Source organism: Myxocyprinus asiaticus, chromosome 11 (assembly GCF_019703515.2).
Source record: "Myxocyprinus asiaticus isolate MX2 ecotype Aquarium Trade chromosome 11, UBuf_Myxa_2, whole genome shotgun sequence".
Taxonomy (NCBI): Eukaryota; Metazoa; Chordata; class Actinopteri; order Cypriniformes; family Catostomidae; genus Myxocyprinus; species Myxocyprinus asiaticus.
The window spans coordinates 50469345-50494166 of record NC_059354.1 but is presented as its reverse complement, the minus strand read 5'-3'; the positions used below and the strand labels follow the sequence as shown (position 1 = coordinate 50494166).

The following is a 24822-nucleotide window of genomic DNA, read 5'->3' as shown; positions in this document are numbered from 1 at the left end:
AGCTCAGCGAGTATTGACGCTGACTACTCCTGGATCCAGAGCGTATTGAGTGACTCCAGCCAGGTCTCCTAAGCAACCAAATTGGCCCGGTTGCTAGGGAGGGTAGAGTCACACGGGGTAACCTCCTCGTGGTCACTATAATGTGGTTCCCGCTCTCGGTAGGGCGTGTGGTGAGTTGTGCGTGGATGGCGTGGAGAATAGCGTGAAGTCTCCACATGCACTATGTCTCCGCGGTAACGCACTCAACAAGCCATGTGATAAGATGCGCAGATTGATGGTCTCTGATGCGGAGGCAACTGAGATTCGTCCTCCGCCACCCGGATTGAGGCGAGTCACTACGCCACCACGAGGACTTAGAGCGCATTGGGAATTGGGCATTCCAAATTGGAATGCTCTTTGCCTTGGCAAACACTGATAATATTTTTTTGGTTTAAAAAAGATATAATTTCTGCCTAACTTTCCAGAATCATTTTATCATGATATAAAACATCCTGGTGCTTTGCACAATAGTAGAAAGCTTCTCATTTTTTATCGGTGTCTGAGTTTTTCTTTGTAAGTGTATTACTATTATCTCCTTATTGGAAAACATCATGGTAGAGTCACAGTTATGGGAATGTCTAACAGAAACAATAACATTAGTTATAAAGTTGTTTTCAAGCTAGGATCAAGAGCACTCACTATGTAGTATATTCCTCACCGCATATTCCCTTTTGATTTCCAGACACCCTTGAGTCCCTCCAGCAGAACTAAAGGATGTTATGTAACATCCATGATTCACCTTCTTTCTAGATATTTGTCATTCAGTTGCATGTGACTCTGCGTCTGTTGCTCGGGTTTACAAGGACTGCTTTCAGCTGGTGTTTCATGTTCATTTCCCAGCCAAAAGTGTTCCGGATTTTCCTCTGCATATGAAATTAGGAGCTAATGCGTTTACAGATCATTGACCATATCCCAGATTCTTGAGCTTCCCTTGACACGAAACGACAGCTGGATGAAATTTAATATCGTGTGAGTTTTCAGAGTATTGGCAGTTTTGGGAACTGGAAGCAAACAGTGTAGATGAAATGCAAAATTGGTCCCTTTAACCCCATTTGGCCCTTATAGTGTGTCATATCATGTATTATTGAGCCTTTATAATGTAATTAATGTGATAGATCTCAAACAGGGAATTGGTGGGAAAATTCCAGCCATGCCTGAAACCCAGCTGTCATATGCATTCAAGATACTGTATCTTACAGGCAACCACAGCCTTTTTCAGTTTGATGGCAATTATTTATTTATTTCATTTACACAACATGGAAGTCCATGGGGCCAGCTTTCCTGAGGGTTTAAAGGCAGAAATGCGAAGCTTATAATTGTATAAAAGCACTTACATTAATTCCTCTGTTATTTGAGCTGTAATGTTATTTAAATGGTTGTTTTAGGGTTTGCGTTGTTATGTCGTGGCAACAAAGTTGTAAAATTGGATATAACTTTACACAGAAAAGGTGACGAGGAGGAGGGCGGGGCCGGGCCGTTAGGATGGACACCTGGCACTGAGTTACCACACTCAGCCGGGAGAGGGATAAAGAGGAGCCGGAGACACCAGTTCGAGAGAGAGAGAGAGGTGCACACAGCTGCTAAATGTCCTGTTGGACTGAAAAGTCATCAGAATGAGAGAGCACACGGAGCTGTGTGTATGTTATGGATTTGTTTTGCTGAAAAACAGTTTTATGTTGTGTTGAATTCAAAGTCTTTTGGTTGTAAACCCGGTTCCCGCTTGCTCCTTTACGATGAGCAAGAGACCTGTCTGCCACAGTGGTGCCAGTCCTGGATTTTGGCACCACTATGGCAGACAGGTCTCATGCTCATTGCGGTAACTCAGCGCCAGGTGTCCATCCTAACGGCCCGGTCCCGCCCTCCTCCTGGTCACAGTTAGTAAGTGAAATGTGAAGCGTATAATTTTATAAAAGCACTTTACATTAAATCTTCTGTTAGAGGGGCCTGGGTAGCTCAGTGGTAAAATACGCTGGCTACCACCCCTGGAGTTCGCTAGTTCGAATCCCAGGGTGTGCTGAGTGACTCCAGCCAGGTCTCCTAAGCAACCAAATTGGCCCGGTTGCTAGGGAGGGTAGAGTCACATGGGGTAACCTCCTCGTGGTCGCTGTAATGTGGTTTGTTCTCAGTGGGGCGCATGGTGAATTGAGCGCGGATGCCGCGGTGGATGACGTGAAGCCTCCACACGCGCTATGTCTCCGTGGCAACGCGCTCAACAAGCCACGTGATAAGATGCGCGGGTTGACTGTCTCAGACGCGGAGGCAACCGGGATTCGTCCTCCGCCACCCGGACTGAGGCAAAATCACTATGCGACCACCAGGACTTAGAGCGCATTGGGAATTGGGCATTCCAAATTGGGAGAAAAGGAGAAAAATCCCCCAAAAAAAAAAAAAATCTTCTGTTAAAACTCATGTATTATTTGAGCTGTAAAGTTGTTTAAATCATCATATTTGCAGTCGTTTTTGATGAGGGTTTATGGCGATATATCGTCATGGCAACAAAGTTGTAAAATTGTCTCTATCTTTCCACAGATGTGTTTAGTAAGTGATTTTATCACAGTAAAATCATGTTAACACACATATTGTTTATGTCTTGTGTCTATACTTTTGAAACAGTGAGTATTTTAATGTTTACAGATTATTGACCCCATTGACTTCCATTGTAAGTGTCTCACTGGAACACACATTTGTGCTTTTATATTATAATTAATTTGATTTTTTAAAGGAGGGACGAGTCGAAATATTTTTTTTGTGTTAATCAATATTATGATGATCTAGTGATCTAGCAAACTCCTGTTCACAAGAACTGTTTGTAATTTCCAGTATCAATCACCATTTGATCACCTACCCATTAATCTTAGTGGTAAAATAAGTCAACCAAAGTTCAATAACAGCTTTAACACAAGCAAGTTCACAGAGATGTGAATTTTGCCATGCTCGCATGCCAACGCTCTCTCAGGATAAAGGCCATTCAATTCAGTGCTCTTTAAAATACAGTATATTCAATGGGGAAGCTGTTTATGCTCATTAATATTCAATGAGCTGAGACAGAGTCAGCTTCTTGGATTGATTCAGTGCTCAACAAGTCTGCTATTATTGATCAATTGAGATGTGAAACAAATAATAGACAACATTTGAGGTTTGTACAGAGATGAAGCTAACCTTTTACATATCAGAAAGGAAGATGGTCCTTATTTATTTATTTAGGTAAGATATAGAGAGCCTTTACACAAATGTTAAGTTATGCTGAAAATGTATCAAATACATTAATGCTAGTAAGAAGCAAAATCCTTACTTAGACGAGGAATACTTCAACCAAAGATGTTCATTCTGTCATCATTTATGCACTGTCGTGTCATTCCAAACCCATGACTGACTTTCTTGCATGGAACACAAAAGAGATATTTGGCAGAAAGTCCAAGCTGCTCTTTTCCTTACAATGAAAGTGGACTGTAATCGTTACTGCCAAGCTCTCAAAAGGTCAAAAAGCACAATAAAAGTAGTGAATCTAATCTAAATCCAAGCCTAAATCTAAAATTTGAGATACCAGTGTTCAATAAATAATGACATTTTTTTTTTTTTGTCAAAATAATCAGAATAAACAATTCATTAACCTGCAGAATGTTTATAGTTGCCAAGCAGCGTATAAACTAAAACATTCTGCATTAATACAGAATGTGTGGACACAGGTGTGCATTTATCAAGATTTTATAACAGCTTTGAACATGGCTCGTCCAATCAGAATTGAGGGTTAAAACTATAATAGTTAGGATAGAATGAGTAGAATAGTTCAGAGTATTTTCTTAATGTGTTATAAGACACAATCTGTGCTCTCTGGTTATTTTCTATGAGGAACATCTGTGCTCATGTTTTGCTAAGCATCATTTTTTGTCTTCTCTGAGGTGCCAGCCAGTGGGTGTAAAGTCACATGAAAGGGCCAAATTTTGGTTTTAAAACAACCTCAGAACAACTCAGTTCCCCCAAAGCTGTAAAACCAACAACACAAACATGTAATTAGAGATGTGCTGATTCAGAGATCCTGGGGAACATTCGGTTGAAGGCTACCCATTAAGTTTAAGAAGGAATTTTTCCTCCAACAAAAATTCAACTAGAGCTCAAAGTACAAATGACTCATAATTGGATGAACTTTGTGTTAAAATGTACTCCCTTTCATGTTGTTTTTTTTTTTTTTTTTTTTTACAGAAAAATAAAATAATGAAAGAAAATAATAATGATTTGGAGGCAGGCCAATGTTGAGTTTACACAGAGACACTAAAAGCAATTTTCATTTATTTACTTAATTTTGATTAAAATAAGGCTTGTATAACAATGAAAATTACCTTTCTAATCTAGTTTTAAAAACAGAGTAAAATAAGATTTTAACCTCCAATGAATTTACTAAATGTAGTTCATGTGTTGTGGAAAAAGTAGTTAAAGGAATATTCCGGGTTCAATACAAGTTCAGCTCAATCGACAGCATTTGTGGAATAATGTTGATTACCACAAAAATGTACTTTAACTCGTCCCTCCTTTTGTTTAAAAAAAGCAAAAATCGGGGGTCTGGGTATCTCAGCGAGTATTGACGCTGGCTACCACCCCTGGAGTCGCGGGTTCGAATCCAGGGCGTGCTGAGTGACTCCAGCCAGGTCTCCTTAGCAACCAGATTGGCCCGGTTGCTAGGGAGGGTAGAGTCACATGGGGTAACCTCCTCGTGGTCGCTATAATGTGGTTGTCGCTCTCGGTGGGGCGCGTGGTGAGTTGTGCGTGGATGTCGCGGAGAATAGCGTGAAGCCTCCACACGCGCTACGTCTCCGCGGTAACGCGCTCAACAAGCCACGTGATAAGATGCGCGGATTGACGGTCTCAGACGCGGAGGCAACTGAGATTCGTCCTCCGCCACCCGAATTGAGGCGAGTCACTACGCCACCACGAGGACTTAGAGTGAATTGGGAACTGGGCATTCCAAATTGGGGAGAAAAGCACAAATGTGTGTTCCAGTGAGACACTTACAATGGAAGTCAATGGGGTCAATAATCTGTAAACATTAAAATACTCACTGTTTCAAAAGTATAGACACAAGACATAAACAATATGTGTGTTAACATGATTTTACTGTCATAAAATCACTTACTAACCACATCTGTGGAAAGATATAGCCAATTTTTTTTAAACTTTATTGTCATGACGGCTTAATACCGTAAACACTAAAATGACCGTAAAAATGACTATTTCAACAACTTTACAGCTTTTAAAAGATGCACGTCTGAGACCGTCAATCCGTGCATCTTATCACGTGGCTTGTTGAGCGCGTTACCACGGAGACGTAGCGTCTGTGGAGGCTTCACGCTATTCTCCGCGGCATCCACGCACAACTCGCCACACGCCCCACCGAGAGCGAGAACCACATTATAGCGACCACGAGGAGGTTACCCCATGTGACTCTACCCTCCCTAGCAACCGGGCCAATTTGGTTGCTTAGGAGACCTGGGTGGAGTCACTCAGCACGCCCTGGATCCAGGGGTGGTAGTCAGCGTCTTTACTCGCTGAGCTACCCAGGCTCCCAACTTTTAACAGTTTTAACAGTAGAATAAATGTACTGTATATGTCTTTATAAAATTATAAACTTCACATTTCTGTTTAAACCCTTAAAAAACATTTTTGATAAAGTAGTTAACTACTAACAAAAAGTGGCTAACCTTTTTGAAGCTGTTTTTCTTCTTCAGATTATCAGATTATATAGCATTATTTATAATACAGTAAGTTTTACTGTATTGAACATGGAATTAATAGTGTCATACTATCTCTTGATGGAGCTCTGTCATTGACACAAGTCATGAAACGGGTCAACGCACACATTGATTGACATAGAAATGTTTCTGGGTTGTGACTCTGCAAGTGAAATCCATGACCTGATCCTGAATGTTTGTTTTCATACAGAGAGTGTGTACAGAAAGTGGGTCAGTGTTGCAACATACACTAATATGAAGCTCATGTTCTGACATTATGATAAAATAAAAAAATTTTTTTTTATAAAGACATTTAGTGATTAAACAATTAGCCATGACAGGCTGTTCCTCAGTGATTTTACCTCAGGTAAAGGCTGTTCCTAAGCCGTGTTCCAGTCAACTCAGATAGTTGTAATAACAGTTGGGCAAGATACTGGTTATAGAAATGTGTCGAGCAGTGGACATTTTCGAGTATCGTTATCATGGATATGCAAAATGACACTGCATGTCAAGGGTTGCACTTCAAATAATCCTTATATTATTATAATCGTTACATTATTGTTATCCGTATTACCACAGGGCTTGTAAGGAAAGTATGGTTTGACATTCAGATGTGTTTTGCAAAGATGGAAAGAGAGAGAAGGAAACTGGGACCTTTTATAAGGTGTCTTTTGCTGTCCGGCAAGACTATTTAAATTGTAATACGACAAACATCATCTAATATTGCTGCGCTGCTCACACACCTGCTAAATACTGTGTGTGTGTGTGTGTGTGTGTGTGTGTGTGTGTGTGTGTGTGTGATATATATATATATATATATATGTGTGTGTGTGTGATGCCTTCTCAGTTTTCTTAAAATCATTAGTTTTCAGTTGCATTACACTTACATGTTGTCAAAAGTCTGCCGAGCGAAAACTTAAATTTACTAGCCAATGGCGATTCTTTCTCCAGTGTGTATGTAGAGGGTTGGTCTGTTGTGAGAGTAGTATGGAGCTCGTGGTCATGAGAACTTTCTGTTTTATGTGTCAGACAGTTCTTTGATGTTCACGGATGAGTGAGCGCTGAGTGACAATTCAACCTCCGTTCGCCCCATGATGATAAACACAATGCACCGGCCCGTTCACACCATCAGCTGTACGGAGTCCTGTCAAACCCTGAAACCAAAGGAAAATATTGTTCACAAGCGACAATGTTTAAGAACTATTTCGGAGCAACTGTCTTATAATTTTGGCCATATTTTATAATGCGGAATAATTATAAATGGATCTATAGCTGGCTTTAAGTCAGAATGATGTTATTTATGAGACACGGGCACATGAATGCCAACACAAAGTCGTATTTATCACTCTGAATTTTCTTTAAGCCTTGACTTCCATTGGTATGTTTTTCCTTTGTTCTTTTGCTTTTATATGTTCATTCTTTTATTCCATTCTTCCGTTCTTTTTTCTTTCTTTCTTACATTTTTTTGGGTTAATTTTGTTCATTTACACTTTTTTGTTTCTTTCGTACATTCTTTTGTTTGTTCATTCTTTCGTTCTTACTTTTTTTGTTCATTTCGTTTTTTTTTTTAATTTCTTTTGTAAATTTTTTGTTAGTTCATTTCATTTGTTTGTTCATTCTTTTTTCATACTTTATTCTTTATTGTATTCTTTCTTTCGTTCTTCATTTCTCTCTTTCCTACATTCTTTTGTTCATTTCGTTCTTTCGTTTTCTTGTCTTGCGTATATTCTTTCACACATTCAGACAGTCTTTTGTTTGTTTATATTGTTTGTTCTTTCTTTTTGTTTGTACATTCTTTTGTTTGTTCATTTTGTTCGTTCATTCTTTTTCTTTTGTTCTTTCGTTCTTTTATTTTTATTTAATTCTTTCTTAATTTCTCTCTTTCATGTTCTTTTGTTCATTCATTTGTTTTCTTTCTTGTCTTTCGTACATTCTTTTTTTGTTCATTTAGTTTTTACTTTTTATTTCTTTTGTAAATGTTTTGTTAGTTCATTTCGTTTGTTTGTTCATTCTTTTTTCATACTTTATTCTTTATTGTATTCTTTCTTTTGTTCTTCATTTCTCTCTTTCATACATTCTTTTGTTCATTTCGTTCTTTCGTTTTCTTTTCTTGTCTTGCGTATATTCTTTCACATTCAGACAGTCTTTTGTTTGTTTATATTGTTTGTTCTTTCTTTTTGTTTGTACATTTGTTTGTTCATTTTGTTCGTTCATTCTTTTTCTTTCGTTCTTTTATTTTTATTTTATTCTTTCTTATCTTAATTTCTCTTTCATGTTCTTTTGTTCATTCATTTGTTTTCTTGTCTTTCATACATTCTTTTGTTTGTTTATATTGTTTGTTCTTTCTTTTTTGATTGTTCGTTCATTCTTTTCTTTTGTACATTTTTTGTTTGTTCATTTTGTTCATTCATTTTCTTTCATTCTTTCTTTCATTCTTTTATTTTTATTTTATTCTTTCTTCATTTCTCTCTTTCATACATTCTTTTGTTCATTTCGTTCTTTCGTTTTCTTTTCTTGTCTTGCGTATATTCTTTCACATATTCAGACAGTCTTTTGTTTGTTTATATTGTTTGTTCTTTTTTTGTTCGTTCATTCTTTTTCTTTCTTTCGTTCTTTTTTATTTTATTCTTTCTTAATTTTTCTCTTTCATGTTCTTTTGTTCATTCATTTGTTTTCTTTCTTGTCTTTCGTACATTCTTTTGTTTGTTCATTTTGTTTGTTCATTCTTTCGTTCTTACATTTTTTGTTCATTTAGTTTTTTCTTTTTATTTCTTTTGAAACATTTTTGTTAGTTCATTTCGTTCATTCATTCTTTTTTCATACTTTATTGTATTCTTTCTTTCGTTCTTCATTTCTCTCTTCATGTTCTTTTGTTCATTTCATTCTTTCGTTTTCTTTTCTTGTCTTGCATATATTCTTTCACATTCAGAGTCTTTTGTTTGTTTATATTGTTTGTTCTTTCTTTTTTGTTTGTACATTTGTTTGTTCATTTTGTTCGTTCATTCTTTTTCTTTCGTTCTTTTATTTTTATTTTATTCTTTCTATCTTAATTTCTCTTTCATGTTCTTTTGTTCATTCATTTGTTTTCTTGTCTTTCATACATTCTTTTGTTTGTTCATTTTGTTTGTTCATTCTTTCGTTCTTTCTTACATTTTTTTGTTCATTTAGTTTTTCTTTCTTTTGTAAATTTTTTGTTAGTTCATTTCTTTCATTCATTCTTTTTTCATACTTACATCTTTATTGTATTTTCTTTCGTTCTTCATTTCTCTCTTTCATGTTCTTTTGTTCATTTCATTCTTTCGTTTTCTTTTCTTGTCTTGCGTATATTCTTTCACATATTCAGACAGTCTTTTGTTTGTTTATATTGTTTGTTCTTTCTTTTTTGTTTGTTCATTCTTTTTCTTTCTTTCATACATTCTTTTGTTTGTTCATTTTGTTCATTCATTCTTTCGTTCTATTTTATTATTTTATTCTTTTTCTTAATTTCTCTCTTTCCTACATTCTTTTGTTCATTTCATTCTTTCGTTTTCTTTTCTTGTCTTGCGTATATTCTTTCACACATTCAGACAGTCTTTTGTTTGTTTATATTGTTTGTTCTTTTTTGTTTGTTCATTCATTCTTTTCTTTCTTTCGTACGTGCTTTCATATATTCTTGTTTGTTACATTTGTTGTTTTGTACAGTCTTTTGTTCGTTCATTATTTCTTTTTCTTTCTTACATTCTTTGTTTCGTACTTTCTTGCATACTCTTTAGTTCATTTTGTTTGTTCATTCTTTTTCTTTCGAACATTTTGTATTTTGTACGTTCTTTCATATATTCTTTTGTTCATTTATTCTGTCGTTTTTTTCTTTCACTCTCTCCATCTCCTCCCTTTCCCCTGCTTTTCCTTCTTCTCTTCATCCACCATGCGTTCTGCCTTTCATTGTTGAGTGAGTGAGTCCCAGTTTCTTTGCTTCTCTTGTGTTCTCAGGGGTCAGGCAGCAGATGGAAGGCCAGTTTGTGGCCAGTGGTTTTTGATTATGTTAATATATGTATGGGGGTGTGTGGTGGACTTCAGTGTTGTGGGGGTCTCCTCCTCCTCTTGCATTGTGCTGGTCTGGGAATGTGTCCGTGATTTTGTGCAGACTTGATTGGGAACTTTTTTAGTAGGAGTTTAGTTTTTAGTTTTTGGTGTAAGATAGTCGTGTTAAGTCCAGGTAAAAAAGAGTGTGCGATCGAGAAAGTTGAGGGGGGTGCAAGAGCAAGTACGGACAGAGAACGAAGGAAGAAAACTGACAAATAAGGTTTCAGGAGGGAAGAATATTCTTGATTTGTGAAGAACAGCCATGGAAACTTCATATGAGGATAGTGAAGATGAACGTCAGGAGAAACGAGGTACCAGTGAGCTCTCACAAACACCGGCTCACTCTCACTTTAACTACAGGATTTTTATTTGCATATTATGTGTTTAACTCTGGTGTAGTTTGATGTCATCAAACTACTTTTGGGGTAGAATGTATTATTTAATGAATTGGCCTTTGAGGGGTCCAAGAACTGGACCAAAATCACTAGATTAGCCAATGTTTTCCAGGTTAGTGCAATCAAATCTTTGAAAGGTCATGATAAGGTTACTCTCAGCTAGATAGACTGCTCACAGTCTCGGCCACAGCTGAAATATTCTTAAAATCTTCATCTGCGTTTAGCAGAAGAAAGAAAGTCATACACATCTGGGATGGCATGAGGGTGAGTAAATAATGTGAGATAGGGCTGTCACGATTATGAAATGTGGCTGACGATTAATTGTCACTTTTAGGGCTTTCACGATTAATTGTGATATAAATTGCCATATTTTTTAAGGCGCATGTGTTCATCATACACCTTAAGAAGTCATTTTTACATATTTAACTTCAAATATATAAAACAAATAATAAAATAGTAATATAAGATTTAGTTTTAAGGCTTTAAAAACTTATGAATGACATGAAAAATTATGTTTTAAATATCAAAATATTTCTAAATACTTAAAATGTCTAAGTATATTTTTTTTATATATTTTTATTATATTTATTTTATATAATATTACATAATATTTTGCAATAGTCAGATATTTCTGTCTTTGTGTGAGCGCATGGCTTCGGTTGTGGTTTCCCTGCCATGCGCTCTTCGGTCGGTCTCGTGTTTCATGTCCCGAGCATGGTGTCTGGATCCTGACTTCCCTGTCTGGGTTTCGGTTTTGGTGTCGGGATCCGGACACTCATGTTCCATGTCTTGTCTTTTATTGGCGTGAGTGCATTGTGCTTATGTCATCTTGGCGGGCAGGCACTCGCGTCAATAATTTGTGTCTGCCTCTCGCTCGCTTTGCGCGGTGCGCCCGGGTCACAATCTGTCTTCACGTTGTGCTGAGGCTCGGTCACTTCAGTCTGAGCTGTCAGGTTTATATGTGGCCAAACTCGCGCATAGGTGTCTCGTGTTGTCGCCTGTTGCGTGCATCGCGTTGTGTTTGCCTCGCGATGTACGCTCAGGCTTCATCTAGTGTGGGAATGTGTGGCATCACTTTGTTGGCATTGCCATGCTTTCTCTCGTCCTATCTGTCGGTTGGCATGAGCACATGTTGCCTATTGTCCTGGGGATATGCGTTCATGCCACTCGGGTGTCTTTGTCTTGTGAGAGCATGTGGCTTTGTTTTGTTTCTGTATTGCCTCGTGTCTCTCAGTCCCGCCTCCTTGTTTGCCCATTATCAGTTCATTTGTTTCGCCTGTTAACCTGTTGATTTCCTTCCCTATTTTAGTCTCCTCGTGTGTGTGTTCCAGTGCCAGTTCGTCTCATTTTGTATCTGATGTCGGTCCTGTTTCTGGTGCCTAGTCTGCTCGGTCGGTTCATGTTGGTCCTGGTTTCAGTTCGTCTGCCCCAGTTCAGCTTTGGAGGGTTGCCTCCGCTGGACTGTGTTTTTTCCCCTTAGGGGTAGTTTGTGTTTATTCCCTTTGTTTATTTTTTGGATTCGTTTGCACTCTGTGTTTGGGTCCTGATTCTCTGCAAACCTTGACATTAACACTGTGTGTATAAACCCTCTGTAACCAGGAGCATTTGCCGTTACACAGTAGTTTAAAGTGAAGCCGGAGCGCTTTGCTTTCACTATTAAAGTTTATATTTATATATATATATCTCTGCTGACATCAGAGCACTCAAGAAGAGCTTCACGCACTCTTCCTGACAGGAGCTGCGCTGGATGACGTCCACGGTGCGCCTCAGTGATGCTCGGAGTTCAACTGAATGACTCAAACGCACCATTGGTGGCATTTAAATATTTGCTTAAAATTCCCTTATTTGGGCATTAAAATGTGATTGGAATTTGAAGTGCACAATAATCACAGTTATCTCAAAAAACAGCGATCAGACGATTATTTAATAATCACGACTGGCCTAATGAGAGAATTTTCATTTTTGGTGAGCTATCCCTTTAAAACCTCGAATTGACTACAGAGAAACAGAGATAATCAGTCAATCAGCATGAAGTTGACAGAGAGTGAATTGTTTGCTGGTCATCTGCAGAGCACAGTGGTATTATGGGTCTGGAGGTCATACTATGTGGTGGAGCTGTTTGTGGCTCCCGTCCCCCTACAGAACTCTCCGGAAGTGTTCTGATCTGGTTCTGCAGCTCAATAGGCATTTTTTTCCATAAAGGTCACATTCTGAGCAGTCTCTGGTCTGGTACACTGGGCTCTTTGAGTGTTTGGCTCTCTGTGACTGCAGCTCTGGCGTTCTGCTGTTATTTTGGAGCCAGAAATGTTGGACTTTATTGCATGGCATGCAGTGATGAGGTAACTGTAGTCACTGCATCTGTGCACTCATATTTACACTGCTCCACCTTCTCCATATCCTTCTTCTTCACCTCTTCTTGCTTCTTTGTCTTTGTTAGATCATCTTGTATTTGGCTGACCAGATATCGGGTGGCTCGCCAATGTATTAGAGGTCTTCTAATACATAAAGAAGAGCAAGCCAGACCATGTGCTCATGGGGAGAGAGTTTACTGATGACAACTGTGTAGCATAGAGTCTGAATCTTAACCCAAGGAACAGTCGGTGTGACAGACCCTTATACCTGGTAACAGATGTGCTAACTAAACATACTGGAGATCTCACAGAAACCTCCTCAGGGTAAACCAACCAATAGATACAGTAGGTTTGATGAATCTGTCCCATGATCTTAACAAACACAGCTGCAGTGGATTTGCATCTGAGGCACAGTTGCCTCAGAAAACCATCTGACTTTTACAATTAAAAATACAAAAATGTCTACATCTCCTCCTCCTACACTTCCTTCTTCTTCTTCTCAATCTTCTTGTTCTTTTACTTCTCCTCCTCTTTCTTCTACTTTTGCTTTTTCTATTTCTTCTACTTCAATTTGTCATTCTCCTCCTCCCGCTTCTACTTCTCCATCTTCCTTTGTTTTTTCTTCTTCTCCTCTTCCTTCTCTTCCCGCTTGTTCTACTTAGATGCCTCCTCCTCCTTTTTCTTTTACTTGTCCTCCACCACCTCTCTCTCATTTTTGAAAGTTTGATGATGTGATGAAGTGATGAAGGTAGGATGAATTAATTGGAGAGTATTTGGGATGTTCTCTAAGTAAATCAGTCAGTGTTCTGAAAGTATGTGAAATTCCTTGTTGTGGGGGAAGGCAGGGCCGTTTCTAGGCATAGGCGGTCACCTAGGGCGCCACCTGCTGGGGGGGCGCCAAAGAGGAGGCCGCTGCCACGCTCCCCAAACACCCTCTCACCCCCCAGAACAGGGGCGCCAATAGGGATCTCGCCTAGGGTGCTAGAACGGTCTGAAACAGCCCTGAGGGAAGGTGTTGAAAACTAATATGATTCTCATTTTTACGTTTATTGCGTGAATGCCCATACTGTTCATGAATGCTATGCTCACGTTTAGTGAAGGAACTGTTCTAAAGGCCTGTCTAATATGAAGAGAATATTTTGACAATCATGGGATTAAAGGTAGACCGATATATCGGTTTTACCGATTAATCGGCGCCAATAGTTGCTTTTTGGAACTATCGGTTATCGGCAAAAATCTGTAAAAAGTTTAATTTGGTAAATATTTATATATAGAAGATTGTAACAGAGCCAAGTCTCTGTCATTTCAAAATAAGTAAGTGTATATAGTTAAAAGTCCCGCGTTATGCACCCAATCGTATTTTTTCTGATTATTGGGATTTTGGTTGCACAATATACTGCTGGGATTTTTTCATGTTGGACTCTTGTAGCCTCAATGTCTGTGCCCGTCATAGTAAGGAAAGACTTATAAGACTGTAAACTCTATAAATCAGTTTGAAAAACTATCGGCCGATTAATCAGTTGTCAGCCTTTTCCATCACCTTCGTTATAGGTATCTGCAAAATCCACTATCGGTCGACCTCTACATGGGATCAGCCAATAGGCAGGGATCTTAACGTCCAATCAATACTCTTTTTTTTTTTTTCCCCCACTGTTAACAGAGTGAATAGGGACCATTTAAAGAGACAGTCCAATACGAGAATATACGAGTGGAAAAATGACTGAAAACAGCAGTGAAATGTGACAGTGGTAAAGAATCGGGCATAATCACAGCTGTCAGTTGGTATGAAAAAACTGGAAACTCATGATCTTTGATTATGGCTTGTTTGTGTCTTTGGAATGATGCATCAGCTAAGAATACACAGGTTATTAGACTCTTTTACATATTTGATGTATACAGCATATTGTGATGCATACGTTGACCAATTCTTCCGAATGTTTCCCCGTACCTCTTAAACATCTGTGATGGTAAACAAGTTTACCCCAGTGTTTCTGAAAGGGTGGGAATAGTTTGTAGTGTTTCCTTTGAGATGGGAGTGTTTAAATGGCTTCATAAGTGTGTTTTCTAGTGTGTGTGTGTGTGTTGTGGGTCGTGAGAGACTGTGCCGTGGGCATACTCATTGGGTTGTGGTTAACTCACTGCTATGGCAACGGCTATTCACTAGTTGGGACCGAATGCTTTCACCCCCTTGTGCCTCATAAAAGCCGGGCACAAACTGTCAGACACAGACTGGCTTTGAAAGAGCTTCTCTCTGCTGCTTAATATATCTGCTTTATTTTGCCTTTGTATGCTGGGAAAAAGACCTCCACAGAGAGGAAACTTCAGGATTCAAACTGTGCACAATGAGGACTTCAATTAAATCACTCTTGTGTCTTCTCGCCCCCAGTTGAAGGGGATAAATGTACTTATATATGAGGCTTGTGAAGCATGTTATATTTAGGTGACATTTTAAAAAATACCAGATGATTTGACATTTTTATGAAAAGGCACATTTTGGTGTAACCCTGAGAAAACATCATTATATTCTTGACTTGCCAAATAAAATAAATAAATTACCTTGAAAAATATTTTATAAAACATTTTAATAGATGGTAACACCACATGAATGGGTTTTTTTTTTTTTTTTTTCTCCCCAATTTGGAATGCCCAATTCCCAGTGCGCTTTTAAGTCCTCGTGGTGGCGTTGTGACTCGCCTCAATCCGGGTGGCGGAGGACGAATCTCAGTTGCCTCCACGTCTGAGACGGTCAATCCGCGCATCTTATCACGTGGCTTGTTGAGCGCATTGCCATGGATAGAGAATTCAATAAGAGAATAATGGGACTTTGCTTAACAGTAATGAGAATCTAATGTGAATCATCTTTGAGATCATTGAATTATTTTGTAACTCTCTATTCTCAATGTACAATAAGTAAAAAGTAAAACATCCGGACACATTAGGGTAATGAGAATTTTGGCGGAAATGTGCTAAATGTCACAATGCAAAAATGGTCCTTAAAACAAGCTTAATTTTCTTTATGTTGAATCATTATTTTTTTAATTTTTCTTACTTAACGTTACAGAAGTCAAATGAGTTGCACACACACACTCACACATACTCACACAAACACACAAACACATACTCACACAAACACATACTCACACAAACACACACACACTCACACAAACACACAGTCACACAAACACACACACACACACATACACACTCACACAAACTCACACAAACTCACACACACACTCACTCACTTACTCAAACACACACAAACACACTCACACAAACATACTCACACAAACACACTCACACAAACACACTCACACAAACACACACTCACTCACTCACTCACTCACTCACTCACTCACTCACTCACTCACTCACTCACTCAAACAAACACACACACTCACACTCACACACACAAACACACACAAAGACACACACTCACAAACACACACTCACACACTCACAAACACACACACACTCACTCACTCAAAAACACACACACACTCACACACACTCATACTCACACACACACACACACACTCACATACTCACACATACTCACACACTCACTCACTCACTCACTCACTCACTCACTCACACACACACACACACACTCATACACACACACACACACACACAAACTCACACACTCACTCACACACACACTCTCACTCACACTCTCACTCACACTCTCACTCACACTCACACTCTCACTCACACTCACACTCACACACACTCTCACATGCAAATCATTATTTTTGACAGTCTTTGCTTTACAGTGTTTTTAATGAGATGTGTAGCAGTTTAATGGCACATTTATTAAAGGGAAGTTCACCCAAAATTGAAAAATGTATTTCCAAAACCTTCTGCTATTATTTGTTCTGTAGAACACAAAAGTAGAAAAGTGATCAAGTCTGTCAAGCTCTAAAAAGTATCATGAAAGTATCTTCCCCTTTGCTGCAGCTCTCAAATCTGATTCTCCAGTCCGAAATTTAGAAATGCTGCGTCACGTTTGCTTACAACACACAAGAAGCAAGTGCTTTTTGGTTTTAATGACACCATGTGGCATGCTAACACAGCATTTTTAAATCTGAACAGACACACATATGAAATTTAAGAGCTGCAGCAGAGGGGAAGATTTTCAGTAAATAATGACTTCAGTCAGTTTCTCACACAAAGCTATTGTATGACCTCAGAATACTTGGAATAAAGCACACAAGTCATGTGGACTACTTTTATGATACTTTTATAGTGTTTTTTTGTAGGTGTTTTGTAAGCCTGTAAAGTTCTCCCCTTGTGTCCCATGGAAAAAATAACAGCATAATCCTTTATTTCTGAAGTATAAGTAGTGTTTAAAAATCATGTGTATTAAGGAATAAGTAGTATTGTATCTGTATAATATTAGACACTATTATTGAAATTTAATCCGGTCATTTGAACAGTTTACAGCTTTTTAAACTGTAATGAACAGTGTTGTAATGTGTTCTTGTTTCTCTGCAGGTTGTTTTGAATGCTGCATTAAATGTCTTGGCGGCGTGCCGTACGCGTCACTGCTGGCCACCATCCTGTGCTTCTCAGGTGTGGCGCTCTTTTGCGGCTGCGGGCATGTTGCCCTGATGGGCACGCTCTCCATCCTGGAGAACCACTTCTCTAAGGTCGCCACGGATCACGCCATGCTTACTGACATGTGAGTGTTAAAGAACCTGTTGACGTGTCTGTGTGTGGATATCCATGGAGCAATTAACACAACAATACACAGTGAAATGGATGCTCAGCGAGTATTGACGCTGACTATCACCCCTCGAGTCCCGAGTTTGAATCCAGGGTGTGCTGAGTGACTCCAGTCAGGTCTCCTAAGCAACCAAATCGGCCCGGTTGCTAGGGAGGGTAGAGTCACATGGGGTAATCTCCTCATGGTCACAATTAGTGGTTCTTGCTCTCAATGGGGCGTGTGGCAAGTTGTGCATGGATCGTGGAGAGTAGCATGAGCCTCCACATGCTGTGAGTCTCCGCGGTGTCATGCACAATGAGTCACGTGATAAGATGCACGGATTGACGGTCTCAGAAGCGGAGGCAACTGAGACTTGTCCTCCGCCACCCAGATTGAGGTGAGTAACCGCGCCACCACGAGGACCTACTAAGTAGTGGGAATTGGGCATTCCAAATTGGGAGAAAAAAAAAAAAGGGGATAAAAAATACAAACACATACATTAATAAGCAGACTTTCAAAAACAGAACAGGTTTTTGCTTGCATTACAAAGGGTTCATGAACTGCAACTATTTATTTTTAAGTATATCATTTTTGGGGGGGTGTATCAGCTGCACGTCCAATGCCGGTGTTTGCCAGTTGATTAGCGCCACCAACGCGGCTCTGGGAAAATTACAAAATGGCTCATATCTCATCAGTCAGTCAGTTTTCATCACAGTCTGAAGGAAAAAAAAAATTGGACCACTCACATAGGAATCCCCTGTTCCTGCACAAAAGCTCGTTTGGATTGTTTGAACAGTCGCACCGAAAAAACGGATTTGGTGTGAACAGGCCTTTAGAATGACAAATTCGCCTGTTATCAGGCTGCAAGTCTCGACTTTCAGTCCCATTTGTTTTGCATTCACTCAAAGCTTCTCACATGTGTTGATAATTCATCTGCGCAACACATTTGTTCTATTCACCATCTTGAGACTGTAATTAAAGTCACATGCCATGATGAGGTGTTCTCAAACAGCACTTCTTCCTTCAGAGCAGAGGTTAATGATATTAATCACCTTGCACTAACACACACTCGTGAAAAGGTTTTGGAGGCGTATGGCGAAACACTTGATTTTGTGAAGAGCCCTGTCCAGATGGTTTGGACAGGAAGTAAACACACATGAGCAATAACAGCTGTGAATTCTTGTCTGTCTGCTTTCTTTCCAGAATCCAGCTTATGCAGTACGTTATATACGGTATCGCCTCTTTCTTCTTCCTGTACGGGATAATTCTGCTCGCAGAGGGATTTTACACCACCAGTGCTGTGAAGGAGCTCCACAGTGAATTCAAGACCACTATTTGTGGACGCTGCATCAGCGGAATGGTACAACATGACTGTGACTGTATCGCGAAATAATGCACAGTTCCACTGTCGGCAACATTGTTGAAGCTACACTACATACAGTGCATCCGGAAAGTATTCACAGCACTTCATTTTTTCCACATTTTGTTATGTTACAGCCTTATTCCAAAATGGATTAAATTCATTATTTTCCTCAAAATTCTACAAACAATACCCCATAATGACAACGTGAAAGAAGTTTGTTTGAAATCTTTGCAAATTTATTACAAATAAAAAACGAAAAAAATCACATGTACATGAGTATTCACAGCCTTTGCCATGACACTCAAAATTGAGCTCAGGTGCATCCTGTTTCCACTGATCATCCTTGAGATGTTTCTACAACTTGATTGGAGTCCACCTGTGATAAATTCAGTTGATTGGACATGATTTGTAAAGGCACACACCTGTCTATATAAGGTCCCACAGTTAACAGTGCATGTCAGAGCACAAACCAAGCCATGAAGTCCAAGGAATTGTCTGTAGACCTCCGAGACAGGATTGTATCGAGGCACAGATCTGGGGAAGGGTACAGAAACATTTCTGCAGCATTGAAGGTCCCAATGGGCACAGTGGCCTCCATCATCCATAAACGGAAGAAGTTTGGAACCACCAGGACTCTTCCTTGAGCTGGCCGCCTGGCCAAACTGAACGATTGGGGGAGAAGGGCCTTAGTCAGGGAGGTGACCAAGAACCCGATGGTCACTCTGACAGAGCTCCAGCGTTTCTCTGTGGAGAGAGGAGAACCTTCCAGAAGAACAACCATCTCTGCAGCACTTCACCAATCAGGCCTGTATGGTAGAGTGGCCAGACGGAAGCCACTCCTCAGTAAAAGGCACATGACAGCCCGCCTGGAGTTTACCAAAAGGCACCCGAAGGACTCTCAGACCATGAGAAACAAAGATTGAACTCTTTGGCCTGAATGGCAAGCGTCATGTCTGGAGGAAACCAGGCACCGCTCATCACCTGGCCAATACCATCCCTACAGTGAAGCATGGTGGTGGCAGCATCATGCTGTGGGGATGTTTTTCAGTGGCAGGAACTGGGAGACTAGTCAGGATCGAGGGAAAGATGAATGCAGCAATGTACAGAGACATCCTTGATGAAAACCTGCTCCAGAGCGCTCTGGACCTCAGACTGGGGCGAAGGTTCATCTTCCAACAGGACAACGACCCTAAGCACACAGCCAAGACAGCAAATGAGTGGCTCCGGGACAACTCTGTGAATGTCCTTGAGTGGCCCAGCCAGAGCCCAGACTTGAACCCGATTGAACATCTCTGGAGAGATCTGAAAATGGCTGTGCACCGACGCTCCCCATCCAACCTGATGGAGCTTGAGAGGTCCTGCAAAGAAGAATGGGAGAAACTGCCCAAAAATAGGTGTGCCAAGCTTGTAGCATCATACTCAAAAAGACTTGAGGCTGTAATTGGTGCCAAAGGTGCTTCAACAAAGTATTGAGCAAAGGCTGTGAATACTTATGTACATGTGATTTTTTTTTTTTTTTTTTTAAAATAAATTTGCAAAGATTTCAAACAAACTTCTTTCACGTTGTCATTATGGGGTATTGTTTGTAGAATTTTGAGGAAAATAATGAATTTAATCCATTTTGGAATAAGGCTGTAACATAACAAAATGTGGAAAAAGTGAAGCGCTGAGAATACTTTCCGGATGCACTGTAGCTGAAAAGTATATGAACACCCCCTACTAATTAATGGGGCTGACTATTTCAGCAGTGTTTTAATAATGACTGTATATAGCCATGTTCAACATCTGGTGGAAAGCTCAAACAGAACAGGTGTTCGGTGTTCATAAACATTTGGCCATATAGTGTTTTCATAATAAATACACTATATTCAATACAGATGTCCTAACCAGTTTTGCATTGATTTGCTCTTGATGACATCATTAAATGCATGATCAATGGAAATATTTTGACAAGAAAAGCATGAAATATCTTCTACTAAGATGCTAAGATGTTTTGTTTTTCTCAGTTTGTGTTCCTCACTTACATCCTGGGCATTGCATGGCTGGGGGTGTTCGGCTTCTCTGCGGTTCCTGTGTTCCTCTTCTACAACATGTGGTCAACTTGCGTTGCCATGCGCTCACCGGTGGCCAACCTCACGTCCATCGAGACAATCTGTGTGGATGTGCGTCAATACGGTAAGAAGTCTTTCAGCTGAATTATATAACTGACCAATAAGCCAAGCTTCATTTCGTGCCTAAAAATACTTCAAATAACTGTATGTTTAACGCCGTTTTATACTTTTGTGTCAAACCTACATCGTAGCCTGATGTGCATCTCTCCAAAACTGTAATTGCAGGTTGCATCTACGCAGACAACAATAGCTGTGATTTGTCTGCTTTTTTAACAAAAGACCGTCACCTAGGATGAGTAAAAAGATATATGAGGGAGCTTCACATTTTCTCCAAGATTATCTCAAGAGCTATGCATCATATCACATTGTATTTGGGCTCATTTAAATCTGGAGCATCTGCTGTTTTATGAAGTTGTATGTGAAATCACAACAAACATTTGTTTACAACTGATAAATTCTGTGCTTTCAAAGCTTTATACTTGAAATAGATTTGGTCTGTAAATGTAACAATATGTTTTCTACTCGAGAACTTTCTGATCTGAAACGTTTGACATTATGGTGTACAATAAAATAGGTTATGAAAGCGGAACACTTCTAATTTGTTAGCAAATTATAAACCACCAGTTAAGAGTTGGTCATATTGTAAAGTCCATCTTCTATGCATAAACCTCATATGACTCTGCGTCCTTCTGCATGGACATTACGTTTTGTCTTTGCTATACACTATGCGTAATTTAATTTCTTTTAAACTGACTGATCTCAGTTCATTTATCGCAAAACGGCACGCTGTTAAACACAATGACCACTATAGTGGAAAATAGCGCTAGTTTTTCATAAAAAATCCTGTGCATTATCACATTGAGAATCTTTTCTTTTTTGCTTCATGTGGAGTTAGAATGAAAATAAGGTGCATTTGGAACTGTTCTGAGACCAGACAGCACACTGGAGGTTAAGTCATTCACTAAATAGGGAGCAAGGGAGCATCCTATAGCTCTCTATGCAGTTAAGTGCATTCACTCCTAAAATCTGATCAAAAGTTCAGTTTCAGGCTGCAGATGATGTTTGGATCACTCAACATGTTTGACAGACATGTGACAATGATAATCACTACATAGATTCAGAATTTATAATGTATCATTTTATTTTAACATGGTTGACAGTGATTGGACGATGCTGGACATTACTTTGAATCACAATGAATGATTCAGCTGTAATGTCTATAACATCTCAAAATCATGAATAAACAACACTATTCTATACACTATATTACACATCATAAACTATTTGATGAAAAAAGTCTGACTTTCTATAGCTTAGTATTATATAGTTATTTATTTTTTTCTCCCAATTTTGGAATGCCCAATTCCCAATGTGCTTTTAAGTCCTTGTGGTGGCATAGTGATTCACCTCAATCGTGGTGGCTGAGACCATCAATCCGTGCATCTTATCACGTGGCTTTTTGAGTGCATTGCCACGGAGACATAGCGTGTGTGGAGGCTTCACGCCATCCACCGCAGCAACCACGCACAACTCACCATGTGCCCCACCGAGAACGAACCACATTATTACCCCATGTGACTCTACCCTCCCTAGCAACCGGGCCAATTTGGTTGCTTAGGAGACCTGGCTGGAATCACTCAGCACGCCCTGGGATTCGAACTAGCGAACTCCAGGGGTGATAGCCAGCGTCTTTACCACTGAGCTACCCAGGCCCTCTCATTATTTAAAATGCATGCTTTATACTTGGAAGCACATGTAATTTAAACTGTCCTCAGCAAGTGGTCACAATGTTAAACTGTCAAAAAAAAAAAAAAAAGTGTTTAAAAAGGCAACAAAGTTTAGTTGTGCGTGGATGTCGCGGAGAATAGTTTGAAGCCGCGGTAACGCGTTCAACAAGCCACGTGATAAGATGCACAGATTGACGGTCTCAACTGAGATTCGTCCTCATCCACCCGGATTGAGGCGAGTCACTACGCCACCATGAGGACTTAGAGCGCATTGGGAATTGGGCATTCCAAATTGGGAGAAATTTTTATATATATATATGTATATATATATATATAAGTAATGAATTTTAAATTAAATTATTTTTGTATTTTTATTATTACGAATTTCTTCATTTTTAACGTAAAGATGGTATTTATAAAGGACATGTTTTGTCCCTTATCTCAAGAATTAGTTTATTTATGAAATGCGTGATTATTTCAGAAATAAAAGCATTTACGGTAACTGTGGAACTCTCATTTGTATCGGGATACAGGGATTATTCCATGGAATGCAACACCAGGCAAAGCTTGTGGCTCAAATCTAGGAGAGATTTGCAACTCCAGTGAGGTATGCCAACTGTTTCCATGCATGGATTTACCAAAGTTCACAAAATGTTGTTTCAGATTTAGTCAAATGCATAGATTTAAGTACAAACAGATTTATAGAGTCTTAACATACAGTAATGGGAGAGGATGTGACCACAGCTTAAATGAATGTTACATGGGGCTGGACAATAAACATTGAAATACACACTGTTTTAAAAGTTAGAATGCAAGTCCTAAACATTATATGTGTTAACATAAGACTAGTGACAAGTCAGCTTTTTCCTGTGGTACCCAATATTATGCCATGAATGCTGGTGATAAATATTTTTACAACAGTGAAAATATCTCTTTAAACAGCATTTCTGGTTGTTGTTTTGCAGTTCTATCTGTCGTATCATCTGTATATTGTCGCCTGTGCTGGAGCCGGAGCTACAGTCATCGCTCTGGTAAGATCATATCTCTTTCTTCATAAGGGTCTCATATGGTCAGATTTGAGGTGTTTGCTCCTCTCCCTCTTTATTTTGTTGTTTCCCTGAGAATCACCCCTCCCTTCATTCCCAGAGCCATCTACTGCAAACCATGTGCTTCAAATAGCCCACATCTAATGGCTTGCTAAAGCTGGCATCTCACTAGCCGAACAATGTGATTTTGGTCAGGGGAGTCAAACCTACCAACTGTATTCAGCTGAAATCTCACCCTCTTCTCTCTGAGGTTCAACACACTTATCGATTAGGAACATTAGAGGGGAGACGGATGACTTTGTCTCTAAAACAAGAACATGCGCACCATGCACCTTGAATTAGAATTACAATTTGATTAGAATACAGATTGAATGTGTATTTGTTCCTTCGTGGATTGCCCTAGAACGTTTGTTCACGAGTTAATCAAGTGAGAATTTTTTATTTTTACATTCAATGAACACAGACCTTTCACTTAATTACTTTGAGTAATTTAAGTGTAGAAGAACTGTAGAAAAACAATGTCAGGAGAAGCTCATGAAAATTTGCTGAAAATCGGCTAGTGTGATGACAGCATTAGCAGAGTGGAAACTTGTGTGTATTTCATCAGTTCTGCTGCATGTTTGCAATGAAATCATTAGATTTGTAAAAATCAACTCACAGGACTCAATATAGACTAATATACAGTACTGTGCAAAAGTTTTAGGCACTTGTGAAAAATGTTGCATAGTGAGGATATCTTCAAAAATAATGACATAGATAGTTTTCATTTATCACTTAATGTCATAACAAGTCCAGTAAATATAAAAAAAGCTAAATCAATATTTGGCGTGGCCACCTTTGCCTTTAAAACTGCCCCAATTCTCCTAGACACACCTGGACACAGTTTTTCTTGGTTGTTGGCAGATAGGATGTTCCAAGCTTCTTGAAGAATTCGCCACAGTTCTTCTATCTATTTCAGTCTGTCTCAGTTGCTTCTGTCTCTTTATGTAATCTCAGACTGACACGATGTTCAGTGGGGGCTCCGTGGGGGCCGTAACATCTGTTGCAGGGCTCCCTGTTCTTCTATTCCAGGAGTGTCAAACTCAGTTCCTGGAGGGCCGCATCCCTGCAGAGTTTAGTTCCAGCCCTGCTCCAAAAAGCCTCCTTGTAATCTTCAAGCACTCCTGAAGACCTTGATTAGCTGCTTCAGGTGTGTTTAATTAGGGTTGGAGCTAAACTCTGCTGGACTGTGGCGCTCCAGGAACCGAGTTTGACAACCCTGTTCTATTCTAATCTTTTCTATTTGCAAAAGTAATGT

The 24822-nt window shown here is 39.4% G+C and overlaps 1 protein-coding gene across 5 annotated transcripts in view; it reads left to right on the top strand.

Moving 5' to 3' along the window:
- LOC127448277 (neuronal membrane glycoprotein M6-b-like) overlaps positions 1 to 24822 on the top strand; it is a 60731-nt gene that overhangs the window by 24567 nt on the left and 11342 nt on the right. For 3 of the 5 annotated variants that reach the window (XR_007898498.1, XM_051710695.1, XM_051710691.1), the window contains exons 1-6: positions 9895 to 10135; positions 17068 to 17254; positions 18482 to 18638; positions 20648 to 20816; positions 23013 to 23086; positions 23445 to 23510. Coding sequence is in view for 4 of the 5 variants with exons in the window: in XM_051710695.1 (XP_051566655.1) it covers positions 10087 to 10135; positions 17068 to 17254; positions 18482 to 18638; positions 20648 to 20816; positions 23013 to 23086; positions 23445 to 23510 (702 nt within the window). In the remaining variant the exon portion in view is untranslated. Of the gene's footprint in view, positions 1 to 9894; positions 10136 to 17067; positions 17255 to 18481; positions 18639 to 20647; positions 20817 to 23012; positions 23087 to 23444; positions 23511 to 24822 lie in introns of those variants that run through there. The other 2 variants (XM_051710694.1, XM_051710693.1) reach the window with 2 other exon arrangements.